Genomic DNA, 21,781 nt, shown 5'->3' with positions numbered 1-21,781 from the left:
TCATTTTGTTACACAGTCATCACCATCTAGCAGTCTTTATCTTTATTCAAAAAAAAAAAAAAAAAGCCTTTCTGCGTTTACACTTTGGTGCAAAATAACAGAAATATATTGAATAAAACTCAAGTAAAGTCATCGATTGGGCTACTTTGGTCCGTGGCCCTCAGGGGTCCCTTTTTGTGTATACCTATCCACTGAGGAACTGCTTGTGGTAACTGTGAAACTAATCCTGATGCAGAGCAAAGGGTGGGAACTACTTTTGCAGTGAATGTATGAATCAAATCTTTTTTATTAAAAATCTTGCCCGGTATGACTTGGATTGACTTAAATGTTGCTGCTTGGCTCTTTATTTCTCACCTGGACATGCTTTAACAATTTCAATCTCTGCTGATTGAATAAACCTTCGAATAGATGCAGACCTTTTCTGAGTCACTAATGACGCTATTTTGATCACTAACTATCAGCATGCAATATTTTCTGGTTCATAAATCATCTCACTCAGGATATAGTGTCTTTTGTTTTGTCTTGGGGTTTTTTTTTCAAGCAGTTTCTGTTCCTGCTTTTGGGACTTTGTCAGGCACACAACACTGAATACGTTTCCTGTCAGACCATGTGGTAACAGATGTGTGACACAAAAATGGTGTTGAAAGCTCTGAAACAAACCTTTGCACACTCATGAGGTTGCAGCAGCTCATTTGTGCTCACGGTCTGCAACACATTTCCATTACCAGCTGGGGATACAATTAATATGAGACTGAGACGGAAACATTGTCTGGTAAAAGACAACCTCTCCTGCTTTATTCTGCACTGAAGTCGCTGTCGTTCTGATTCGAATGAGTGATAGTGTTCATCTATGGGTGGAATTTATTTCTTGGAATCACTTGTAATGTTATATAAAACCAATATTTTGTTGTTTTAAACAAATTCTGGAATATTGTAACTCCGAATTGTGCTATAAATCCCCTATGGTCTACTGATGTTGTGCACCATGAGATGTAAGTGATGCAAAGGTATCCAACAAACATCTACAAAGTGACCTTTTATCTATAGGGTTACAATTCTTTTAGGAAATGCGTTAAACAATGCTTTTCCCACTCGAAACACGACCCAGCTCACATTTTAAAGCTAAATAATTCTGTAATCTTACCTTTTAGATGATGAAAAGCAATAAGTCCCCTCACACTCACTGCATACACACTCAAAGAAGAAACACAAAAAACTGTTTGGATGGTTACTGACATCTTTATGTCACATATAAAATGCTAAATCACAAAGGCAACCATTTTAATAATGAGATGAGACAACAGAGTAAAAACATCCCTGTACAGAACAAGTAACGTAACGTACACTAAACTGTCTTAAACCAAACTAGTGCACTAAAACAGATTTTGGCACACAAAAAAACAAAAAACAAAACTGCAGCTTTCTTTCAAGAGTCCAGAATAAAACAAAGTCAGAATGAAAGCATAATTTACTCAACACAAATGCAATCAAACAGATTTACTCAGTGTGCTTGCCAACGTGTACACACATACTTGCTTCAGTAGTTTAGTGGGTCAGGGAATCACTAACAAACCATAAACATTTGTCAGGCTAATGTGAAGATATCAAAAGGCTCTAATGATAAAGCTGAAAACGACTATCAGCCATAAAAAGTTAATTTAAACTCATTAAATCACAAATGGCCCATTAAAGTAAAATATGCCAGAACCTGTAAGATATAAATATTCAGTGAAAGGGTGACATTAGTGGCACATTATTAAGCTGAATTGGGAATAAGTTGTCATAGACATATTAAAGGAAGGCAAATGTCATTAGAAATACACAATTATATTATTCATGCCAATTAGGAACAAGGTGGGGTATCGAAAGCGCAATAATTTAATATCTTTTACCATCCCACCGCTTAACATGAAAATCTATTCAGTTATCAACATGGTTTTAAAATATAACTACTCCCAAAGGAAATGAAGAAGAAGGGAAAAAGAAAATTACAAAAGAAAAAGGTTTATAAAAAGGTAAAAGTCCTGAATCAAAAGAGATTAGAGGTGAAGGTTTCTAAAAACCGAAGTCTGTCATCTACACCTGCAATGACATTTGCTGATATTTCAACCTCTATTATTTGCTGTAGTAATTGAAAATACAAGCAAACAAGTTGTGTGACATCGATGAAACATTCACACGGTTTCGTAAGCTCTCGTTACCTGCCGGTTCTGAGTGTTGCATGCGGGTTATCAGTTGCATCCATATATTAGTGCTCGTCTGTTTCCAGCCTGCAGTAGAAACTTGCAAAAATAACTTCACTAGACCTCCCTAAGTCCTTGATATGCAAGGTCAGAGTATCAAATAAGCCTCGTGTGGGTGCAAGCAATGCCTCGCATCGAAAGCTCAGAAAAAGGGGCTCCAGGTGAACGTGCTTATGGAAATCAGAGTCTGACAGGTGCTTGACGAGAGCCACACCGACTCCATCAAGCTGAAGTGGAGCAAGCCCAGAGCGAAGCCACACACCATGTCTGTTAGGTGGTGTTTTCCCAGGAGCACCCGAGACATGCCCACCAGGAAGGCCCACAGCACCAGCAGGATGCGAAGCGGCACAGCCAGGACCAGGTGGGACAGCAGGAACTTGGAGACCATGGCGGCCCGGCTGGCATGAGCGGCGGGGAAGGAGTAGGTGTCCATGGCGATGCAGTCCAGGAAGCTTGGCGTCATCTCCCACGGTCCCCTCCGCTTCACCAGTCTCTGAACTCCAGCCACAGTCATGATATCAAGAATGAGGGCTATCACAGAAGAGGAAAGAAAGTGAATTGAGGGTGACATGCCACAGCCTGGGGCAGAGGGTTTCACAGTCCCTGGGGAGGGGGCAACAGAGAGTTTAGGAGGGGCAGCAGCAGAAAGTAAAAAAAACATCTCTTTTTCAAAACACATTCTTTGAGCTGAATTTCTTGCAACAATTGTGACAGTTGTAGACTATTAAACTAAAATTTGACAAGTTAGATTAAAAAGCATTTTAATTTCCTATGGATCTCAACAGCTACACCAAACACCAAATAAGTTCTGGAAGCCTTCTCCCACACCGTGTAACTCCAGGCCAAAACATAACAATTGCCATAAGATCTATTGAATTCCATTAAAATGCATAACAACAGCTACAAATATTAAATATCTAAAATGGTACGCAAAGAATTGAAGAGGTATTGTGAGCAGGTTGTACCTGTGTGAAAGTATGGGTATTCATTCTGCAGTGAAAATGTTTACTGTAATATTACGTTATATACACTTTAGATTAAAGTGATGATTGATAAGACCAATAGCAGAGTTTAACAGTAGAAAGGAGAACTAAAGATTCGGTTTTTTGTGAGAAAGCAGAAAGTTTTGTAACTTGACATTTAATATGAAGATGAAGAACATATCAGAAACCAGACTTGGATTAAACTGTGAACAATACGAAGATATTTTACTGAAAAGTTGAGGGGTGAACTGGTTATTCCAATTGAAGACTAAATCAAAAAATCCTGTTCATTTTATTATAAAATATAGTGAATGACTGCACGGCTTTTTGTCTGGATATGATCTAAATCTGTCCTCCTCCACGACAATGTATTTTTATCTGCTCATAACACTTTTAATACCCACCAACAAGAAACTGTGAAAAGTCGAAGACGTGAAAAACAGCCTTGGTTTGATTCTGGGTTCGGTGGCCTTTCCTTGTTTAGTTTGCATGTTCCCTGAGCATGTGTGGATTTTCTCTCAGTGCTCTGATCTGATCTGATCGTCTATAAAATGACCCAGGTCTGTCTCTCTGTGTTGGCCCTGTTATCTGTCCTGGTGTTACACTGCCTGAGATCATAGTCGACTAGGTACAGCTCCAATCTGATTGTTATTATAAATGTTACACCAAACCTGATATTTTGATTAAGCTGCAACTTATGGTTTAGAAAGCTTATGCAAGTAGTGTGGACTCTAAAAGACTGGTGTTGATTACACTTCTTAATGTTATTTGAGACAACACAAACCGTGACTTTACAATCGTTGCTTTGAAGCTGTGAAATAACTTATATAATTTTTAATTCCTCTTTTAATGTCTTATATTACCTATGTTTTTATCCCTGTCAATTTATTTTTTAACTGTGTTGGTTTTATTGTATTCCCTGTATCTTTAATCAATTTTATGTAACTGTGTGATCTGTGAACCTTCTTATTTATTCACTAGAGCACTTTGGCGAACTGCAGTGTCTTAAATGCGCTTTATGAATAAAGTGATTTTCACAACAATAATCTGTTTCATAACTGTATCCAACAATCATTTTACATTTTGTGAGGATTTTTAAAAAAATGTAACGTGATGTGTCTTTGTGTAAAAGCGGTGACCAACTGGAGGAAATGAGTAAACAGACACCCTGGTGGCAGATGGAACCAGTAAGCTGACAATATTGAACTGCATTTGGTCTGAGTGCACATACCACAGATTTGTAGGTCCCTTTTTTTTCCTATTTTTTTTTTTTTTAAAACTCCACAGCACTCCCAAAAATATCTCCACTATCTTTAACACTGCTTCCAGTGTCCCATCATCACAAACACATTCAACCAAGCCCGTGCTGTCAGTTGTCTGACATATTGGTTACGCCGCCCTACTTCTTATTCTACTCGCCCACGCGCAGTCCTCGCGGGGCCATTATTTTACCTTCAGTCCCAGCTCCTTAAAGGCAGGCTGGTGACACAGTGTCACTTCCATGTGCGATGGGAAACCAATGCGAGTTCTAAAAGAAGCTCAAGGAGGACAAAGCAGGCTCATAAAAAGTAAAATCAGATAATGGGCACTGGTGAAAGGTGACTAAGGACAGTTGGGTATTTTTTTTCTACGGGGCTCCATGTTGCCCTCTGGCAGTGCACATTTCTCTCCAACGTACTGGGGCAGAAGGTGAGCCAAGCAGTGACGCATCATATTATCAGCCGTAAGCACAAGTCTGTTTGTGATGCCCTTCAGCCGACCAAAGCAACAATGATGACTCAGTTTGTCCTGGTAGGTTTGTCCTGTGTCATCAGAGAGAATGTGGGAAAATCTGGAGAGAATTAGGGCGCACTCTGTCTTTCCTCTTGCACAGACCTCAGTCGTATTAAAATCTTATACTGAGTGCACTACTGTGTCATAGTGTTTTCCACTGCAGGGTGCACTGGCACTGCAGAGTTTCTCGCACATTTGAAAGTGCCAAGACAGAGACAGACACGAGTGAAGTCAGGACAGTCGCATTTGAAGTCCCACATCAGTCAGTAATCAGCCCACTAATTGTCCGCTTGAAGGAAACCCACTCTATTGGTATTGGAAACTCCAGTTCCAAAAGGAGCAACGTGTGTGGTCGGATAATTGTTCAAGCTCAACTTATCCATTCATTCTTTTATGTATTCGTCTTTACTGCTTCCTCACACTTCGGCTCACCGGAAAGGGAGTTCATCCGAGCTGATTAGAGGTGAAGTCCATCACAGGGTAAACACACAGATGGACAGACAGTCACATTTTTAATCACTAATGCACATTGAATGCACTACAGCGCTGCTCTAAAACACTAACAATTACAAATATTCCCAATTTCTATAACAGGAACATTGATTTAAAAAATGTTTTAGTTTTTTTTTAATTCTCCAACAAGCATTCTCAGACACAAACTGAGATGCCACACATCTTTTAAAATAAATGTCTCTAATAGAAAATAGACAGCTGCCAACAGGTGAGCCCTTCAAACAAAATGCCGAGCTATCTGTTCCAGCATGCACAATGAAAAATTAATTACAGACAGCAGCTGTGTGAGCATGGCCTAATCACGTCTGTTTGTTGCTGTCACTCTCTCGGCGGGTCTCTTCGACAATACTGATGGGAGCCCAGAATGTACTCATGTCTCATTCAACTGGGCATCCCCGCACTTTCATGAAAAAGATCATTTTTGGTATGACCTTTATCACAATGAAAATTTAAATTCTAATGTGACGCTTGTAAAAAGCCGGCAGAAACAACCTCGGGAGGGAGACAATAACAAGAACACTATTTACTAACTTTAAAGCAACTTACACTTTTTTTTTGACTAGAAAGTGAGCATTAATGTCAAACCAGAGCACGCTACTATCAATAAGATAAGAAAGTGATCATCTTCTGCAGATTAGTTCTGACATAATAAAAGTCTCCCAGTCGTTGTGTAACAGAAAGACTTTTTTCGCAGTGCTTCCCTTCAGGAGGTCACAACAGTTAAGTGAACTAAACTGACCCTGACAGACCAGCCAAGCCTGATTACTTTCTTGATAGATAAAAACAAAACATTATTTTCAGTCAGCATTTAACATTAACACACACCCCCTCCCCCACTTCCCCCCAAATGATCCAGAACCAACAAATAATGAACAAGTATTTTGAGGCCAAACAATGTTCTAATCACAATACAGCAGTGTCCTAAATCCTGAGATTTACTAGCTTCCACAGAGAGTCCACTGTAGCGACAGCCAAAAGATTTATATTGCTTTTGGAAGATAATCTGTGTACTTGGGAGACTACAGATATTTGTGTGTATGTGCAATTACCTTTGCAAATACACAATTAATACACAGCAGGAAAAAATATATTTAAATGATGATGTTGACTTTGCTTTGTACTTTCAGATGCCACGAGTGCAGCATGTAAACGTGCATGCACACATTTGCTTTTAATAGATTGAAAAAAAAAAGAAGGTGGAAACACATAATGTGGTTGTGCATGAGTTTCATTTAGAACAAAGGTGTCAAACATGTGACCCAGGGGCCACAACATGCCCAGCAGAGGGTTCAATTCCGTGGAAGGGCTGTGCAAGGTGTGAAAGTTGCTTGGAAAACACTGAAGTTTCTCTGTAGCAGCAGCTGTTTCTGTATTTATTTTTTTTCTTTTGTTTTTGTGATATCTGTAACACAACTCCGAGAGCCAAGCTGGTGCATCGGTTTTGCAGAAGTGAACAATCGCTACCTTTAGTAGTATTAAACCCATACAAAGAGGTTGAAAGTGTACGCACGTGCATGGTCAAGGCTGCAAAATGACAACTAAAGGGAGTATTCCCAGACTCTACAGGTGTGGCCAACTCAGGGTCAAATTGTATTGCATGGATTTACACCTCTGAATTGGAAGGACACTGGTGGGAGCATGTTGGGACACTTGCATGGCGTTTGGGATTTTTTTGTTCTGCAGCTGATGCTTTGAAGAGCTTGTTGAGTGTGTAGTGGCATTTACCAAGCAGCAGGTTCACTAGGACCTCTTGTCCAGCCAGAGTGTTACTCCGTGTGAGACACACGATCGTGCCAATGATCCACGTGATGCCGTGCCCCGTGAGCGCCAGCAGGGAGACCATGGAGCGGCAGCCTCCGCAGGAGGAGGATGTGTAGGCGCACACCCCCATGCGCTTGGACAGACAGATGTCAATGGCGAGGAGGGAGTTCATGGCGATCCCCTTGAAGGAAGGGTTGAGCTGCATGCAGTCCTCCTCCGGCATCCTGGTGGACTCCCTCCGGTCCCTGCTGCCAGTGTCGGTAGGTTCCTCGCCCTGCTGGCTGCTTTGCTGCTTGATCTGACCCCCTCGCCTGGAGCCGCCGCGGCTCTCCGAGGGGCCGGCGGCGCCGCGCAGGGGCTGGTGGTTCAGGGACATGAACTCGGGTCTGCTCAGGACGCTGTTGTTTCTGTCCCGCGTCCTGGATCTGACGTTGAAAGTTGTGGGCATAATTGGACGAGGCCAAGTTCTCCTCTGGTGGGCACAATAAGCGATTGTCAATCTCCGGGTAATTCAATTGGTGCCAGTCCACCACGACAGTGAAACGTCCCAGGATAAACCCCCCCACCCTGTCTAAACCAGTCCCCCCCCCCCCCCCCTCCTGTGACCTTATTAGATATATTTAGACCCTCTGGAATCTGCGGTGGCCATGCTGTTTATAGCGTGCAGCCAGGAGGAGTGTATTGAATGGCACTGGCCTCGGCCAATCCAGAGAAACCCGATCTACAGCCTGGAGATAAAATAACAACGTGCGCTTTATCGTTACGCCACAGAATGGCACATCCGCATGGCGAACAGGTGCCCCACCGCGACCAAAACACCGCGTAAAAACAATCTCAGTGGAAAAATGCGCAAGAAATACGCAAGACGCGTGTTGTCATCTTACCAAACGAAGGATGAGCACAAACCGCACAACATCACTGAATAGCCCCCGCAGCTTCACCTCCACCTCTGATATCCAGAGAGAGAGCGAACAGGTGTACCCTATTATAAACCGATAGCAGGGAAAATCTGAGAATTTATCAGCAAGCACAAACCGACAACAATGGGTTGGGACTAGGCAGCCCTGCCTGTGCAGCATCCGATGCTCCCGTTCGGATTTGACGTAGTTTACGCACAAAGCAGGATTCAGCTGCAGCGGTGCGCCGTGCGGAGGAGCGGAGTTCTCCATGGTGCTTAAACGGACAGCTGCAGGAGAACGGACGAGTGGAGCGTTCACGCTGACCCACAGAGCGAAGCCACCACCCACTTTAAAGCGTACAAACACAGTCACAAGATCAATGAAAGCATTTTGTTATTGTTGAGGAAATAGCAACGCTTCAGCCCACTTCTCAATGTGTCTGCTGCAGCAGGAACAGGGTCCTTTTTAAGGAGGATCTCTTTTTTCAAAATAATTCTTTCCTTTTAATTTCTGACGAAAAAAAGAAATAAGCTTTAAAGTTGTTTTTTGAAAATTTTTTTTTAGTAAAACTACTTTTTTTTGCTGTTAACTCTATTGATTATATATATAAACTAACAAACAAACAAAGAGTGAACATAAAGACCTTTAAACAAGTGCAAAAACACCAGGGAGAGAATAAATGCATAAAGAGACTGGTAAACACCCCAGTTATGAAAATTTACAAGAAAATAATTCCTCCCAAACTTCGAGAAATCCTGCTTTAACCAGGACCTATAGGGTAATTGGATTGTACATTATTATAAATCACTGAGATATGTTTTATGATTTTCATTGAATTTAAGTTATGTTCACATCAAGCTGACACATGCTACAGTAAATCATTCACATGTGAGTTCCTATTTCAAAAAAGTTACTACATCAGTGAAGAAAATGTGACTCACAAAATGTCATTCAAAACATTCTTGCTGCGATAAAACATAAATGTCAACATAAACCACTTCAACTATTTTAAACCTTCAGAAGTCAGTGCTTTACAAGGAAATAAAGGAAATATATCTAAACAAGGCAATCAAGGATGCTAATCTTACTCTCATTAAAATAATCTAATACATTAAAACAAAGCAATGAAATACTTCATAATTTTCATTCTTTAGAAGATATATCAGCGTTCTTGCTTGACCTTCTCAGTGAAAAAGGTCAGAGTTTCAAAAACCAACCAGGCCGTTCTGTGTGCATGGAGTTTGCATGTTCTACCTACAGTATGTGTGCATAGGTTTTCTGCAGGTACTCCGCTTTCCCCCAACGGTCCAAGTGGTGACCCGAAATTGCCACTCGGTGTGAAAGTGTGTGTGTGTTGTTGTCTGTCTCTGTGTTTGACCTCTGATGAAGTAGCTGGAATCAGAATCAGCGTCTGGCAACTCTGGACAGGATTAAGCATATACTTGCTGAAGATGGATGGAGGGATGGACTATATATGTCCTATTACTGTTCTGTTTCTTTTTGTTTTGTAATACACCGTAAAAAGAATGTGCTTTGCTGTTCTGCAGAAAAGGATTCAAGGACTCTTTATTGTCATACAAGTCCACTGTTACATGCCATGGTATGAAATTCTGCACTCAAAGCCCAGTCGACACCGAAACGTAAATAAGTATTTACATATTATAATTTAATGGATCTGAAATTTTTCTTATTTACTCCCACCCCTTCCTGCCAAAATAAATCAAGCCAAAAAGAAAAAGAAAAAAAAAAAAACAACCCAAAAGAAAACGTACGGACAGAGATTTAATGCACTACATTTCCCAGCATGCCTGTGGTTGAGGGCGGAAGTGACGCCACAGATATCCTTATAAAGCCGCTTCCCAGGCGGCTCGGACAGACCGTGCGTGGCGGGGTGAACCTGCCGCGGCTGCGATGGGACGAGCTCGGAGAAATGACAGCTTGTGGAGGAATTTAGGCTGAACTGCGTCCCCTCTGACGGGGAGGATTGCAACTGTCAGCTCGGTCGAAGTATGTGACAGCTGGCATTACTCCCATCCGAGGCGTTATTCATTCTAAATGTATATAATTATATATATATATATATATATATTTTTTTTTTTGGTCAATGTATTTATTTATTTGTTAACGTTCAAGAATGGATTCGGTGAAATGGGAGCAAAAGTTGACCCGGCGGTGTCCTCTGGATGTTGCGGAGCTCCGTGTCAAAGTCGACCGCGTTTCAGTGCTCACGGACCGGCAACCTCTCCCGATGGGACGGTGAAGTAAATTGCAGCTGCAACCAGCGGGTGAAATAACAGGAGGAGATAACGGAATTACCTCCGTGACCGGAGGACTGCGTTCAACCTGAATTTCTCCACGGTTTCCCCCCCGCTGAAGACTCTGGAGACTTTCCACTAAATGATTTTATAGGTAGACTACTTTGTTTTTTGGGTTTTTTTGTGTGCATGTTTTTGTCGCCTAAAAATAGAGCAGCATTGAAGTGGTTGCACTGCACGAGCCTTTAATCCGGAGGCTAAATGTAGAAAAAAAAAAAAAAACAAACAAAAAAAACGTCCAGCAGCCCGAAAAGCTGTGAAATCATTAAATTACATCTTTTTATTTTTAATTCCTTGGAAGCAAAGCAATTTAAATCAAGTCTGAGTTCAGATTGCTCATCTGCTCTTCACGTCAAACATTTTTTATGTTTTTTTTTGTCATCAGCTGGACATAGAGTTTATTGTCAATGGATTATTTTTTGATGACATAAACAAGTTCACAGAAGAGAATCAGACGCCAAGCTGAAACATGAACTCGTTTTGTTAATTATTCAGCGCACAATTAAACTAAACCTCTCATGCGCACCTGTGCAGTGGATGCATGTTGCCAAAAGGCCATTTTTTGATTTGGTTTATTTATTTATTTTTACTTTTTGGTCCCTTTTTTTGCAACGTGGCATATTTAAAAGGCAATGCCTTTTAACATGACTGGCATGAAAACATCAGTGCACGGATAAGGACAGTTCTTGTGTCTGTGCAGCTTTGGGTGAAGTTGCGTTCACGCACCGGAAAGCATGCGTCCCGCAAGATTTCCACAGCCTGTCTTCTTCACTTTTTGTGGCATTAGTTTTGGATCAACGATGCATGGCTTTTTATGAGTCAGTCTGCTATATATATATATCTATATGTATACATAAACACTTTTCTGATCTGGTAAACTATTATTTGGAAGAAGGGCAAACCTTGTTCCAACTGTGGTGATTCTCTTGCTGTTTCCATGCGTCTTTCCTCTCCTCCAGACCTCTGGACGTTGTTGCGGATTGTGTTGCTATTTAATGCAATGGGCTGCATCCAGAGTATCAGGTGTAAGCCCAAGAGTTTCCGAGACAGCATCATCGTGCTGGAGCTGAACACGTCCATTGACTCCAACCCCACCAGCATCGACGAGGCGTCCAGCGTGGTCCTGCGCTACAGGACGCCGCATTTCCGAGCCAACGCTCGCGTCCTCGTGCCGCCAGTAGCAGCCAAGGAGACGTGGACCATCGGCTGGATCCAAGCATGTAACCACATGGAGTTCTTCAACACGTACGGAGACAAAGGGATGTAAGTATCCGTCATGGATTCACTTTATTCCTCTATGAGGCTCAGGTGATGCGTAAGTGTTGGGCCTTATTGAACCTGAGCTCTGGTGGGTTTATTCTTTGTGTTTATTATGGAGGCCTGTGCCATTCCTGTGGGTCACAACAAAACTATTCATATTCAACACAATATAAATGGAACATAACCCAATCGTATTATCATTAAAATAATGAAAAATCGCAAGCTGATGTCTGAAGGCCATGTATAGGAAGGATGGGTCACTGGCTGACTCAATGTTCCTTTACCTCTGGTGTATTGAACCTTGCAGTATCAATAGGTAAATTCATCCTTGCAGCCTTCCTTGAGCTGTTCGCAGGGCACTGGGGCCGTTTGTGGGGGGGGGGCAGTGTACACCCTGGACAGGTCACCAGTTCATCGATAGAGCAAACACAGAGAGACAAGACAGTCACACTAACAGAGTGGCCAGTTCGCCTCAAACACAAGCTTTTGTATTGTGGGAGGAAACCAGACATGAAGGAAACAAACACACACACAGAAAAGCCTTTTCTGCGTTCGGACCGACAACTTGCCAAGTTTCATTGCATTTCTGTTTTGAAAATGATAAATGTTTTAAAAATTGACAAAAAAGAAAACGTGTCACACTCCAGTGGACTTAATTAAACAGGCTATGCATGACTTTGGAAAGTGTTGAGACGTATGTTTTATTCAAAGCTGATTTAAACATCAAATTACTTCAGTAGAATAATTTTTGTCCCCAAAAATACAACAATAACAAAAAAAAAAAAAGCTTTGGAAAGGTTGTAAATATCCTTTCCTTCTATTTTAGTTTGATGTCCTCCTCTTTAAGCAGCCCCTGTGAACGCCAGTTGGGAAAGCAGAACCTTGATTTGAGTAGGAAACATGGCTTGTGTTGTAAGAGTGTCAGAGTTTTTTTAAACTCTTGACTCATTCTAAAATGAGCCTTTTAAAGACATTTTTTTTTCCACCGTAGTGAAAGTTGTATTTGGGCACATCTTGGGTCGCTCACTCTGTAATCGTACGGTCAGAATTTTACATATAAATCGTCAGGTGTGGAAAATACGCGTTACCGAAAATGTATTTAAATGGACTCGTCTGTCAAAGTGCTTTAGTATTCAGTCAGGAGCTCAGCTGTCGACGGCATGTGGACGTGCGACTGCATTCCTGCAGGCGACAAAGTACTTGAAAAGCTGACAGATGTGAGAGTGGGACAGTGTGATGGGAAATAATTGGTGTGACCTTTCAAATGGCTCCTCTCGTTTGTACCATTGTTTTTGCATCGACGGGCCATCAGCTAAACAAACACGTAGGTGCGTACGTCTTTTTGCCCATTAACCGTTTATTTTTAGCAGGAGTTGTAGGCATGCCGTGTTCATATCCTGTCACGATATGTGGTGGACGACCACAAGCTGATCCGGAATATCTCGTACACGCCGAAGCAGAGGATGTTTGAGTGCTGCACAGCTAAGATTAGAGACGCCGTCCCCTCCCCAACAAACACCTCCACCCCTCTGTGGGTCTGCATGTTTTGTGTGTGTGGGGGGAAAAAGGGGGGCTTTGGAAAAAGTTTGCAAAGAAAAATCCCCCCACGTTTTGATTTACATATATAATAACAGTAGTATCTTTCTCAGAAGCAGGATATTTATTGTGTGAATGGGAACTTATAATACAAGCTGGTAATAAAACTTTTAATATTAGATGCCGCCTTAAAACAGTGTGTGTGTGTGTGTGTGTGTGTGTGTGTGTGTGTGTGTGTGTGACTCTTCTCAAAATTCATGTAAGGAAATCAAAAACACAACCAAGTTAAGTTCACAAAGAAGAACGGCAGCCATAATTTAGAGTTGACCAACATGAGTGTAACTGATATGGCATATGTTTATTAATAGCGCCGCTCTGTATGTAGGGCTGCTGGTGCACCCAGCCACCTTGTTTGTAGCAGTGTTTACAAAGACCGACGCACCTCGAGGGCTCATGCGCGCAAAGATGTGTTTTATACGATTTAAACCATTGAAGGCGTCAAATAGTTCCTCCTCACAAAGGCGGCAGACGGCAGAATTTCCCCAAGATATCAAAGCTGCCTTCATTATTCCATGTCCAGTTTTGTGTTCGCTTTTAGGATCTGCTCTCGCTGCACACATTCTCATACCAAGTAGTTTCTTTGATGGTAATGGAGCTTCGCCGAGCTGTAATTGGACAGAACAGCTGAGGATGGTAATGTGGACGATTTCTCTGTTGGCTTTGGTCGATGTGCTCAGGATTCCGTACACATTCAGCGAGTCCTTCCCCATTTGCATCTGTGGTCTCTGCTGAGAGGCAGTTTGCCGGCTGCAGACGGTTTGAGTGTTAATAAAATCGCAAGCACATGGAGCGGAAGCTTACATTTGGTCAAAACCCGTCGCGTTCCAACTTCTTCGGTTTGCACAATTTCTAAGGCGTTAAATGGACACGTGCTTCTTCTGCCAGACGGTAATGCCGCCAACACTTTGACCCCACGTGGCGAGGTTTAACCATGCGCAGATTGATTGGTTGATTGCGCTGGCATCCTGTTTGTCTACCTTTTGTTCCTGCCATCTGTGAAAGAAACGATCACCCGGTTGATCTCTGTCACGTCTTACAGGACAGTTGATGCTCCAAACTTTCTGCTCGCAGCATATAAATGAACATGGCAGCGCGTTACAGTAACAGGAAATGAACCATTTCCACGTTGCTTTCGTTCATTCGTGTTCACCCTGTTTTTTTTGTTTTTTTTTCTCCAGAGAGCAAAACTCACAGTGGAAGAAACTACAAACTACTGCTGAGCCATGTACTTTCATCATGTCCATAGCTTTAACATATTGCATTTTACATGACAATTTCTATTGGCCGACTCTGATGTCTGCTTCCGAGCTTTGATGCTCTTTTGATCGTAACAGGAAATCGCAAGCATGCCCTACAGCTGTTTTATTTATTTATTTTAAAGCCCTGTCAAATGAACCTAAGTGACCCATCTTCAGAGGTGGCAAAGGTACACTTCTCTTGGGGGGGAAAAAAAAAGAAAAAAAAAAAAAAAGTATATATAGTACAAAAATATATGCAAGAATATTCCAATCCACAGTCGCCTTTTGAGTTGACATAAGTCTTTGTCTTTCATCTGTTCTGTCTGGTTAGAAACTTTGCGCCCGTCATGCACTCATGGAAACGCATAAGTACTCAGTAGTTCTCGGTATTACTGTCCTATAAAGTAACTGCTGTGGGTTGGATGGTTTCAGTTCGAATCACCAGACACGGCCCCCCGAAGGACAGAAGTGAATGTCAGTGACGCCTGCGGCTGACAGGTCAGTGGTGCAGTGGTGGAAGCGAGTGGAATAGCATTAGCATCAAAACTCTGAATTGAAAGTGGGAAAAAATAAAAATGGGACTGCTGAAGTCTCCGTGAGTCATGTGACCTGAGAAGTGACGGGATGGATTTGAGGCCTTTTGCCTAAAAAAACAACCCTAAGTCATCTGTAGAGAAGAGATCTAAATGATAATATGATCATCAGATGGACATAATTTTCAGACATGTCACTGTATTTTGCACCAGGGGGCATTTATTTGAACAGAAGCTTTCTATTTCCTTTGATGTGAAGTTTTTTGTTTTTTTTTACTGTTTTGGTACATTTGAGTATATATAGCTGTATGTGACCCATGAACTGAAATGAGTTGACAAACCTGTGTTGATGGTTGTGAATGTGGTGGGTAAAATCCGAATGCTTCACACATCATGCTTCACTTGTATTAATAGAACAGATTATTCGGAATACTATGCACTTAAGTACGGGTGAATATCGAGTTGAGTTTGCAGAGAAGTAGTCATTTTCATACGTCGTCCACATGTGGTGTTCTGGTGTAACAGTCACATCAAACTGTCTCTATATCTCTAATGAACTGTTTCCGATTATACTCCTAATGTCTTGTGTGTGTATATATAAATGCCCCTAGAATTGACAGAAAGCGGCGTGCTCAGGTGTCTCGGCGTGAGACGGCTGCTCAGCTTTCAGAATAGCAGGATTTTTTTTTCAGTCTGCCTGCAGTTCTGTCAGACGCACTCAGACCACTCGACTGTGACAAAGCAGGCAGCGAAGACGCAAAACAGGAAGCGAGCCGCATGCCTGCAACGCCTTCCCTCGGTGGTGATGAAAGTCACACATCAGACAGGTTGACATTTTACCTGTGCACGCTCGACAAAAGCACAAGCGGCAGAACAAAGTGCGAAAGCAACCGACTCCTGTCCAAACATGTGAGATGTTTTGTCTCGGCTCGTGGCAAAAGTAGGGAACTGCTGCAAAGCGGCGAGGAGAGACGAGTTGGGAGATTATGTGATCGTTCAGAACAGAAATGTGCACGCACACAGACACACACACACACACAGGGGCCCGCTATTATCATGCCTGACATGCTAATCCCCCCCCGCCCCCCCACCCACACAATCCACCACCGCCCCCCGGGTGATTTCATAAATCACAATGTGAGGCCAGGCCAAGCAAGGCAGTAAGTCATGTGGCTGGTGATCACACTGTTATCTCCTCCGTTCGGCTCATCCTCGCTTTTCAGGGAACGAGAGGTAATCTTTCTCCCGCTGTGAGCAGAAAATCGATAGGTGGACGGAGCAGCCTGGGTCACTCGTGTCGCCTGCTGTGTGTGTCCAGACATTTTTTTTTCTTTGGGTTGATTTTTTTCATCTCAGTTGGACGGAAATTGCTGGAGACATCAACATTGTGACGGTTTGACTGACTTCCTTTGCCCTCCTAAAGGCCTGGATGAAGCGGCACAGATAGGTGGAGGGTCAGCGCCGAGCTCTTTGTACTGAATTGCTATAAATAGTACAATAAATCCTTTTGGATTGCTTCATTGTGTTTCACTCTTATTTTTCCAAAACTTTTTTATGGACCATTTTGACATGTTAGTTGTTTTTACAGTTTTGCCTCTTTTTTAAGCAGGTTTGGATGTTTTTATTCCCTCATTTTAGTTTATCTTTATTTAGAAATTCTAGTCATTTCAGGATTTTTAAGCTATTTTATAAATTTTTTTTCCCTATTCTTTGTGACTTTAGCTATTTTTCACGACTTCAGCCAAGATTCCTTTTTGAGAATGACTCTTGCAGACTCCTGCCTTAAACAGTATCATTTGTTAACCCTGACAATTTCCCTTAAAATGCACGGAATTGCACTCGGGAGTAAATGTTGCATTGTATTTACTTTTTTTTGGTGACAAATTTCCTGTCACTGACATAAAAGAACCCCCAACTAAAAACATATACTCTTGCATAGTACCACGGATTTGTGGCGAAAAGGAAGTACACACAAGAACTGTCTCGGCAACGACGATGCTCAGTTGCCTGCACAGTTTGCACTTCACAGTCACAGTCTCATCCTCTTGCTGAACATTCATGAATATCTCCAGTTGCGTTTGCTTCTCCTACTGAACCTTGTGCCACAGTGACGCGTCGATAATGATGTGGTCCACGTCTGTGCACCATTAGATTGGTAAATCATGCATATAATTGAAGAAAGAAAAAAAAACAAAAAAACCCCATCGTGGATTGATGTCATGTGATTGCTGAAAATAAATCGACCTTAATACATTACATTATTTTCACAGTAAATCTGAATATAAATAATGCAATCGCAATGTTTCTTTGTGATTGCATTATTCATATTCATATTTTTCCTATAGATCTAATGTGATTCTGCTACTATGACACTATACACACACACAAACACAGAAGTTGCTTTGTACAGTTGAGAAATATTGCGTAACAACTCACAGCTGAATCTGAAAATGAAGAAGTTTAAGACAAACCTTCCCATTGAAGTTCACGTGTGTATTTAGCCAAACGAGACAACCGCAGTGAAGTTAATCCACAGAAATCTTTACGTTTCCTAATCTTTGATCTTCGACTTGTTTCCGCTCGCAGGTCAAGCTGGGAGCTCCCCGACTTGCGCGACGGTAAGATCCAGGCCATCAGCGACTCGGACGGGGTCAACTACCCGTGGTACGGCAACACCACGGAGACCTGCACCATCGTGGGTCCCACCAAGAAGGACAGCAAATTCACTGTTAGTATGAACGACAATTTCTACCCCAGCGTGACCTGGGGTGTGCCGGTCAGTGACAGCAACGTGCCTCAACTCAGCAGCATTCGCCGTGATCAGAGCTTTACCACCTGGCTGGTGGCCATCAATCAGGCCACCTCGGAGACGCTCGTCCTGCAGACGATCCGCTGGAGGATGCGTCTGCACATCCAAGTGGACCCCGAGAAGCCGCTGGGCCACAGGGCCGTCCTTAAAGAGCCCGTGGCCCAGGAGCAGCCCCAGGTCCTGGGAAAGAACGAGGCCATCGCCCCCAACGCCATGGTCAAGCCTAACGCCAACGACGCCCAGGTGCTGATGTGGCGGCCAAAGAACGGTGACCCCGTGGTGGTCATCCCGCCCAAATACTGACCCGCTTTGACTGACCAGACTGGCCTTGGATACCTTAACAGTATCACTTTTTATTTCTTTCTCTTTGTTTTGACTCCTGCTCTTCACCAGCCGCCACCGCATTTACCCGACTCCTTTTATATTTATTCTTGTTTTTGCCTCTTTATGCCTCTCTCTCATGTTTTCAGAAGACGTGATAAAAGAAAAGGAGAAAAAAAAAAAAAAGACAAACACAAAACCAGCACTGAGCATAAGACCGGCCGTTGCTTTTAGGTGGGTGCTTCAACAAACTTTTAAAACTGGAGTGAAAAAAAAAAACAAAAAAACTGCAACCATTCTACCTTCAAACTGGGTCTCACTGTGCTAAATGATGAAAATGAAAGACTGTTTTTGATTTTTGTTTTTATCTTTTGAATTTTACATTTTGGCTGTTTGGGCCACGTGACCTAAGGCTTGTGAATGCGGGTGGATTGAAGTATTTACATAACCATGTGTGTGTGTGCACATGGATATGTACAAACTCCGTGTTTGATTACCAGTTGTGGTTTTCTTTTTCTTTTTTTTTTTTTTTTTAATTTATGGGCTGGAAGAGCGTGCATTTATTTGTGTTAAATGTTTTTGTGGTGTCATTTACATGACAATTTGCATTGGGCGACATGCTTAGATGTTAGGATTTTTTATTTAATTTTTTTTTTAAGAACATGCAAGACATTCAATCCATGCTGCCTTAAGTTTACATTGCTTCCCACTGCAAACTTTTTAGCCTTAAACGAAGTGCAATGCAGTACGTGGTCATATTTGTCCCGTTTCTTCCAGACTGATGGTGCTTGTGTGTGTATGTGTGTGGGTGTGGGTGTGGGTGTGGGTTTAGGACAGGAACTGTAGCACAGAGGAGGACCCGGATCTTTGATGCAGGATTTAATGATCTGTTGAATTTACCTGATAGATCTATGGCCTGGCAGGTGCAGGTAGACGCAGTTATACAACCGAGCCAAGCAGTGGAGTTTGTGTTTCAAGTGCATTATCCAACAAGAGAGGACGCATCTGGGCAGATGGACGTACAAAGAAGTAAATCCAACTCTTAGCCGACAGCACAATGAACTAAACACGCAATAACAACTGGGGCAAAAACTGTACTCCAAAGCGCTCTGCAGCTGACCTCTTTTCACCTAATTTCATCTGTTTATGGGCTGTAGCAGAGTCCAACAGCCAAAAACAACTTTTTCTTTTTCTGTATCACTCCATCTCAGGGCCTCTTTTTACTTCCTTCCCTTTTCTTCCTTTCTTTTTCTGCCCCTTCTTGCCGTGTTTGCATTGCTCACATTGAACAATTGATAGTTTTACTGCTAAGCAGCCACAGACTGGGCAAATGATTTCAAAAAAACATTTTTTTTTTTTAATATCCACGGAATAGTAACCGCAGCCTGCTTTGTCCAACCCGCTTTTTGTCTCCTCTCCGCTTGTAAGGCAAGCGCACGCATTTTATTTTTTTATTGCTGAAACGGTAGCATTCATTTCCTCTTTATAGAATTAAAGCTCCAAACATCTGTCGTCTATATTAACAGACTTTCCTGTTTGTCGCCCCTCCTCCTCGATCACCACTAATCTTCATCTTCCGCCAGTGTTCCTCCTCCCACTCCTCGCCCCCACCCCGCCCTTCCCCTCGTCTTTTTTCTCTCACTTTTCATCTGCTGTCGAGGCTGAAAAGGAGAGCATGCGAGCTTGATGTCGACGGCTCGGTTGGCATATAGATGACCCACTTCTCCGCTTTGCCAGTTGTAACTCTCGTTGCAGAAATGTGGGTCTTGTCTTCCTTTAGTTCACCGCCAGCAAATGTAACACACACACACACACACAGAGACACGCACGAATAAACAAGCAGCTCCGGCCAGCTAAATATCAACATTCAGCGAGGTGATGCCTGTTCAACTGTGAATCCTTGAGATGGCCTTCAGCGGCAACCTGAAACTTTTATTACAAGCAAAAAAAATAAAGGCAGCCAGCATTCAGCACAAGGTTTCTTTTTTAATTATATTTTGTGACGGGAAGCTGAAAATATGGGTTGCATACTTAGATTTGAAAAAAAAAAAAAAAATATATATATATGAGAGTTCATTGTGCTCAGTCTCCAAGGAAAGAATGAATTTGCATGCAAGTCTGGTGTAATTCACAAATATTAAGAGGCTGCTGCAGTTTCTTTTGACTGAATATTGTTCATCCAGCAAATATACTTCAGGTCTAAAAATACGCACAGTAGTACCAATCAAAGGAATGGTTCAATATTTTTAGAATGAGCTTGTTGATGGTTTTTCTGACACCGAGGTTTGAGAAGCAATCCCGCTTGAGCAGTGTGTGTGTCTTCCCATCTAACTCAGAGCAAGAGTATAAATATTGGCCCGTTTGCCTTCAGCGACGTCTGAATCTGAATGTTAGCCAGTGTAGTAGCGCGAGATCCCAGCTGAAAGCTCCGCAGATCATTTTATGTTATCAAGCTGAAAGCTCAAAGATGCTTTTCCGCCGCGAGATGAATCACTGTGACGTTTTCAATTTCGTACACGACGAGACTCTTGACTCCCTTGCCCGTTTGAGGAAGATCAAGACGAAGTCGGAGGGCGTCGTGGCGAGGAGTGAAGGGAAAAAGAAAAGCAAGGAGCTACGGGGGCCCCGCCGCCCTGATTAGACCCAAAGTGACACACTTTGATGCCCTAGATGGGTTGAACGGCGCCGCGCAACGCAGCGGCTGTCTAGAGTCCCGGCCGAGGTTTAAGTGAGGTCAAACAGCCAAGGCCAGGAGGCCGAGGAGCGTTTTCGTGTGAGAGGAACCGTCACAGCCCCAAAATGTCCTGCCAGGCCGCCGCTGTCTGCGAGCGAAGCGAAACCAAGGCGGCAACAAATCGGGTGGCGAGCGCGTCCAACTCAGACCGCAAGGCCCGCTTAAAATAACGTTGACATTTTTTTCAAGAACAACTTGGATGTCATCCAGGAGTTAATTTCAATCTGCGGTTTGTATTAAAAGCCGGCGGAGCACCCAGTCACCGAGGACACCGACCCGAGGCTGGACTACATGTAATGGAATTAAACGCTGACATGCAGAGCAGCAAACACTCTGTGTGTGCGTGTGTGTGTGTGTGTGTGTGTGTGTGTGTGTGTGTACTTTCGATGAGGAGTTTCACTTCTTCCCTCGTTGTGCAGAGAGAGTTTGTGTCCTTTTTATAAAGCAGTAGGGGTGGGGAGGGGAGGGGGTGGACGGCGAACTCGCCCTCGCCCTCGCAAACACACAGAAGCACCCCGGGGGAGAGAGGCGCAGGCCTGGCGTGGTATCTGATTGTCACAGCAGTGTCACATTGGCAGCGTGAACCCGTTTATCAGTGCCGCACGTGGACCGTCTGAACACACGCACATGTGATTAAGCCATATGCACAGACACACACATGTTTATTGACAAACTGGCGAGGGGAGGGTGGGGGGGGGGAATCGGCTCTTCTGTCAGTGAACGCGTTCATATTCAAAATGAGAACATGAGACACAGAAGTATGGAGGTCACTGAGTGGGCGCGTGTGGAGTATTAAAGGCACT

General features: G+C 42.9%; 2 protein-coding genes across 9 annotated transcripts; one reads left to right on the top strand and one right to left on the bottom strand.

Annotated features, from left to right (window-relative positions):
• Positions 1 to 1,222: 1,222 nt before the first annotated feature.
• On the bottom strand, positions 1,223 to 8,613 carry LOC308117845 (inactive phospholipid phosphatase 7). Of its 2 annotated transcripts, none has more exons than XM_080476989.1 (3): positions 8,309 to 8,613; positions 7,238 to 7,745; positions 1,223 to 2,774 (listed from the first exon to the last, which is right to left on the bottom strand). In XM_080476989.1, exons 2-3 carry the CDS (start codon positions 7,719 to 7,721, stop codon positions 2,386 to 2,388), a joined length of 873 nt encoding a protein of 290 aa, XP_080333115.1. In that variant the 5' UTR covers positions 7,722 to 7,745; positions 8,309 to 8,613; the 3' UTR covers positions 1,223 to 2,385. The 2 variants fall into 2 exon arrangements, with proteins under 2 accessions (XP_080333115.1, XP_080333114.1); XM_080476988.1 differs by having other exon boundaries at positions 8,158 to 8,414.
• Positions 7,281 to 20,199, top strand: fam78ab (family with sequence similarity 78 member Ab). 7 transcript variants are annotated; one of them, XM_080476992.1, is made up of 4 exons: positions 10,047 to 10,179; positions 10,306 to 10,581; positions 11,447 to 11,750; positions 17,701 to 20,199. In XM_080476992.1, the coding sequence occupies exons 3-4, from the start codon at positions 11,488 to 11,490 to the stop codon at positions 18,224 to 18,226; spliced, it is 789 nt and encodes a 262-aa protein (XP_080333118.1). In that variant the 5' UTR covers positions 10,047 to 10,179; positions 10,306 to 10,581; positions 11,447 to 11,487; the 3' UTR covers positions 18,227 to 20,199. The 7 variants fall into 7 exon arrangements, with proteins under 7 accessions (XP_080333122.1, XP_080333120.1, XP_080333118.1 ...); XM_080476995.1 differs by having other exon boundaries at positions 10,048 to 10,179; positions 11,586 to 11,750; XM_080476996.1 differs by lacking the exons at positions 10,047 to 10,179; positions 10,306 to 10,581 and adding an exon at positions 7,281 to 7,533 and having other exon boundaries at positions 11,586 to 11,750.
• Positions 20,200 to 21,781: the final 1,582 nt, after the last annotated feature.

Source organism: Lipophrys pholis, assembly GCF_963383615.2.
Source record: "Lipophrys pholis genome assembly, chromosome: 12".
Lineage (NCBI taxonomy): Eukaryota > Metazoa > Chordata > Actinopteri > Blenniiformes > Blenniidae > Lipophrys > Lipophrys pholis.
This window is presented reverse-complemented; position numbering and strand designations above follow the sequence as displayed.

What these genes read in the sequence shown, in the direction of transcription:
- LOC308117845 (XM_080476988.1), bottom strand. Translation starts at nt 8,352, where the DNA reads ATGCTGCACAGGCAGGGCTGCCTAGTCCCAACCCATTGTTGTCGGTTT. An exon ending in TTGTGCTCATCCTTCGTTTG is followed by an intron (nt 7,746 to 8,157) that starts GTAAGATGACAA and finishes TGTGCCCACCAG; the next exon opens with AGGAGAACTTGGCCTCGTCC. An exon ending in CCTAGTGAACCTGCTGCTTG is followed by an intron (nt 2,775 to 7,237) that starts GTAAATGCCACT and finishes CTTCTGTGATAG; the next exon opens with CCCTCATTCTTGATATCATG.
- fam78ab (XM_080476990.1), top strand. Translation starts at nt 11,425, where the DNA reads ATGCGTCTTTCCTCTCCTCCAGACCTCTGGACGTTGTTGCGGATTGTG. An exon ending in ACGTACGGAGACAAAGGGAT is followed by an intron (nt 11,751 to 17,700) that starts GTAAGTATCCGT and finishes TTCCGCTCGCAG; the next exon opens with GTCAAGCTGGGAGCTCCCCG.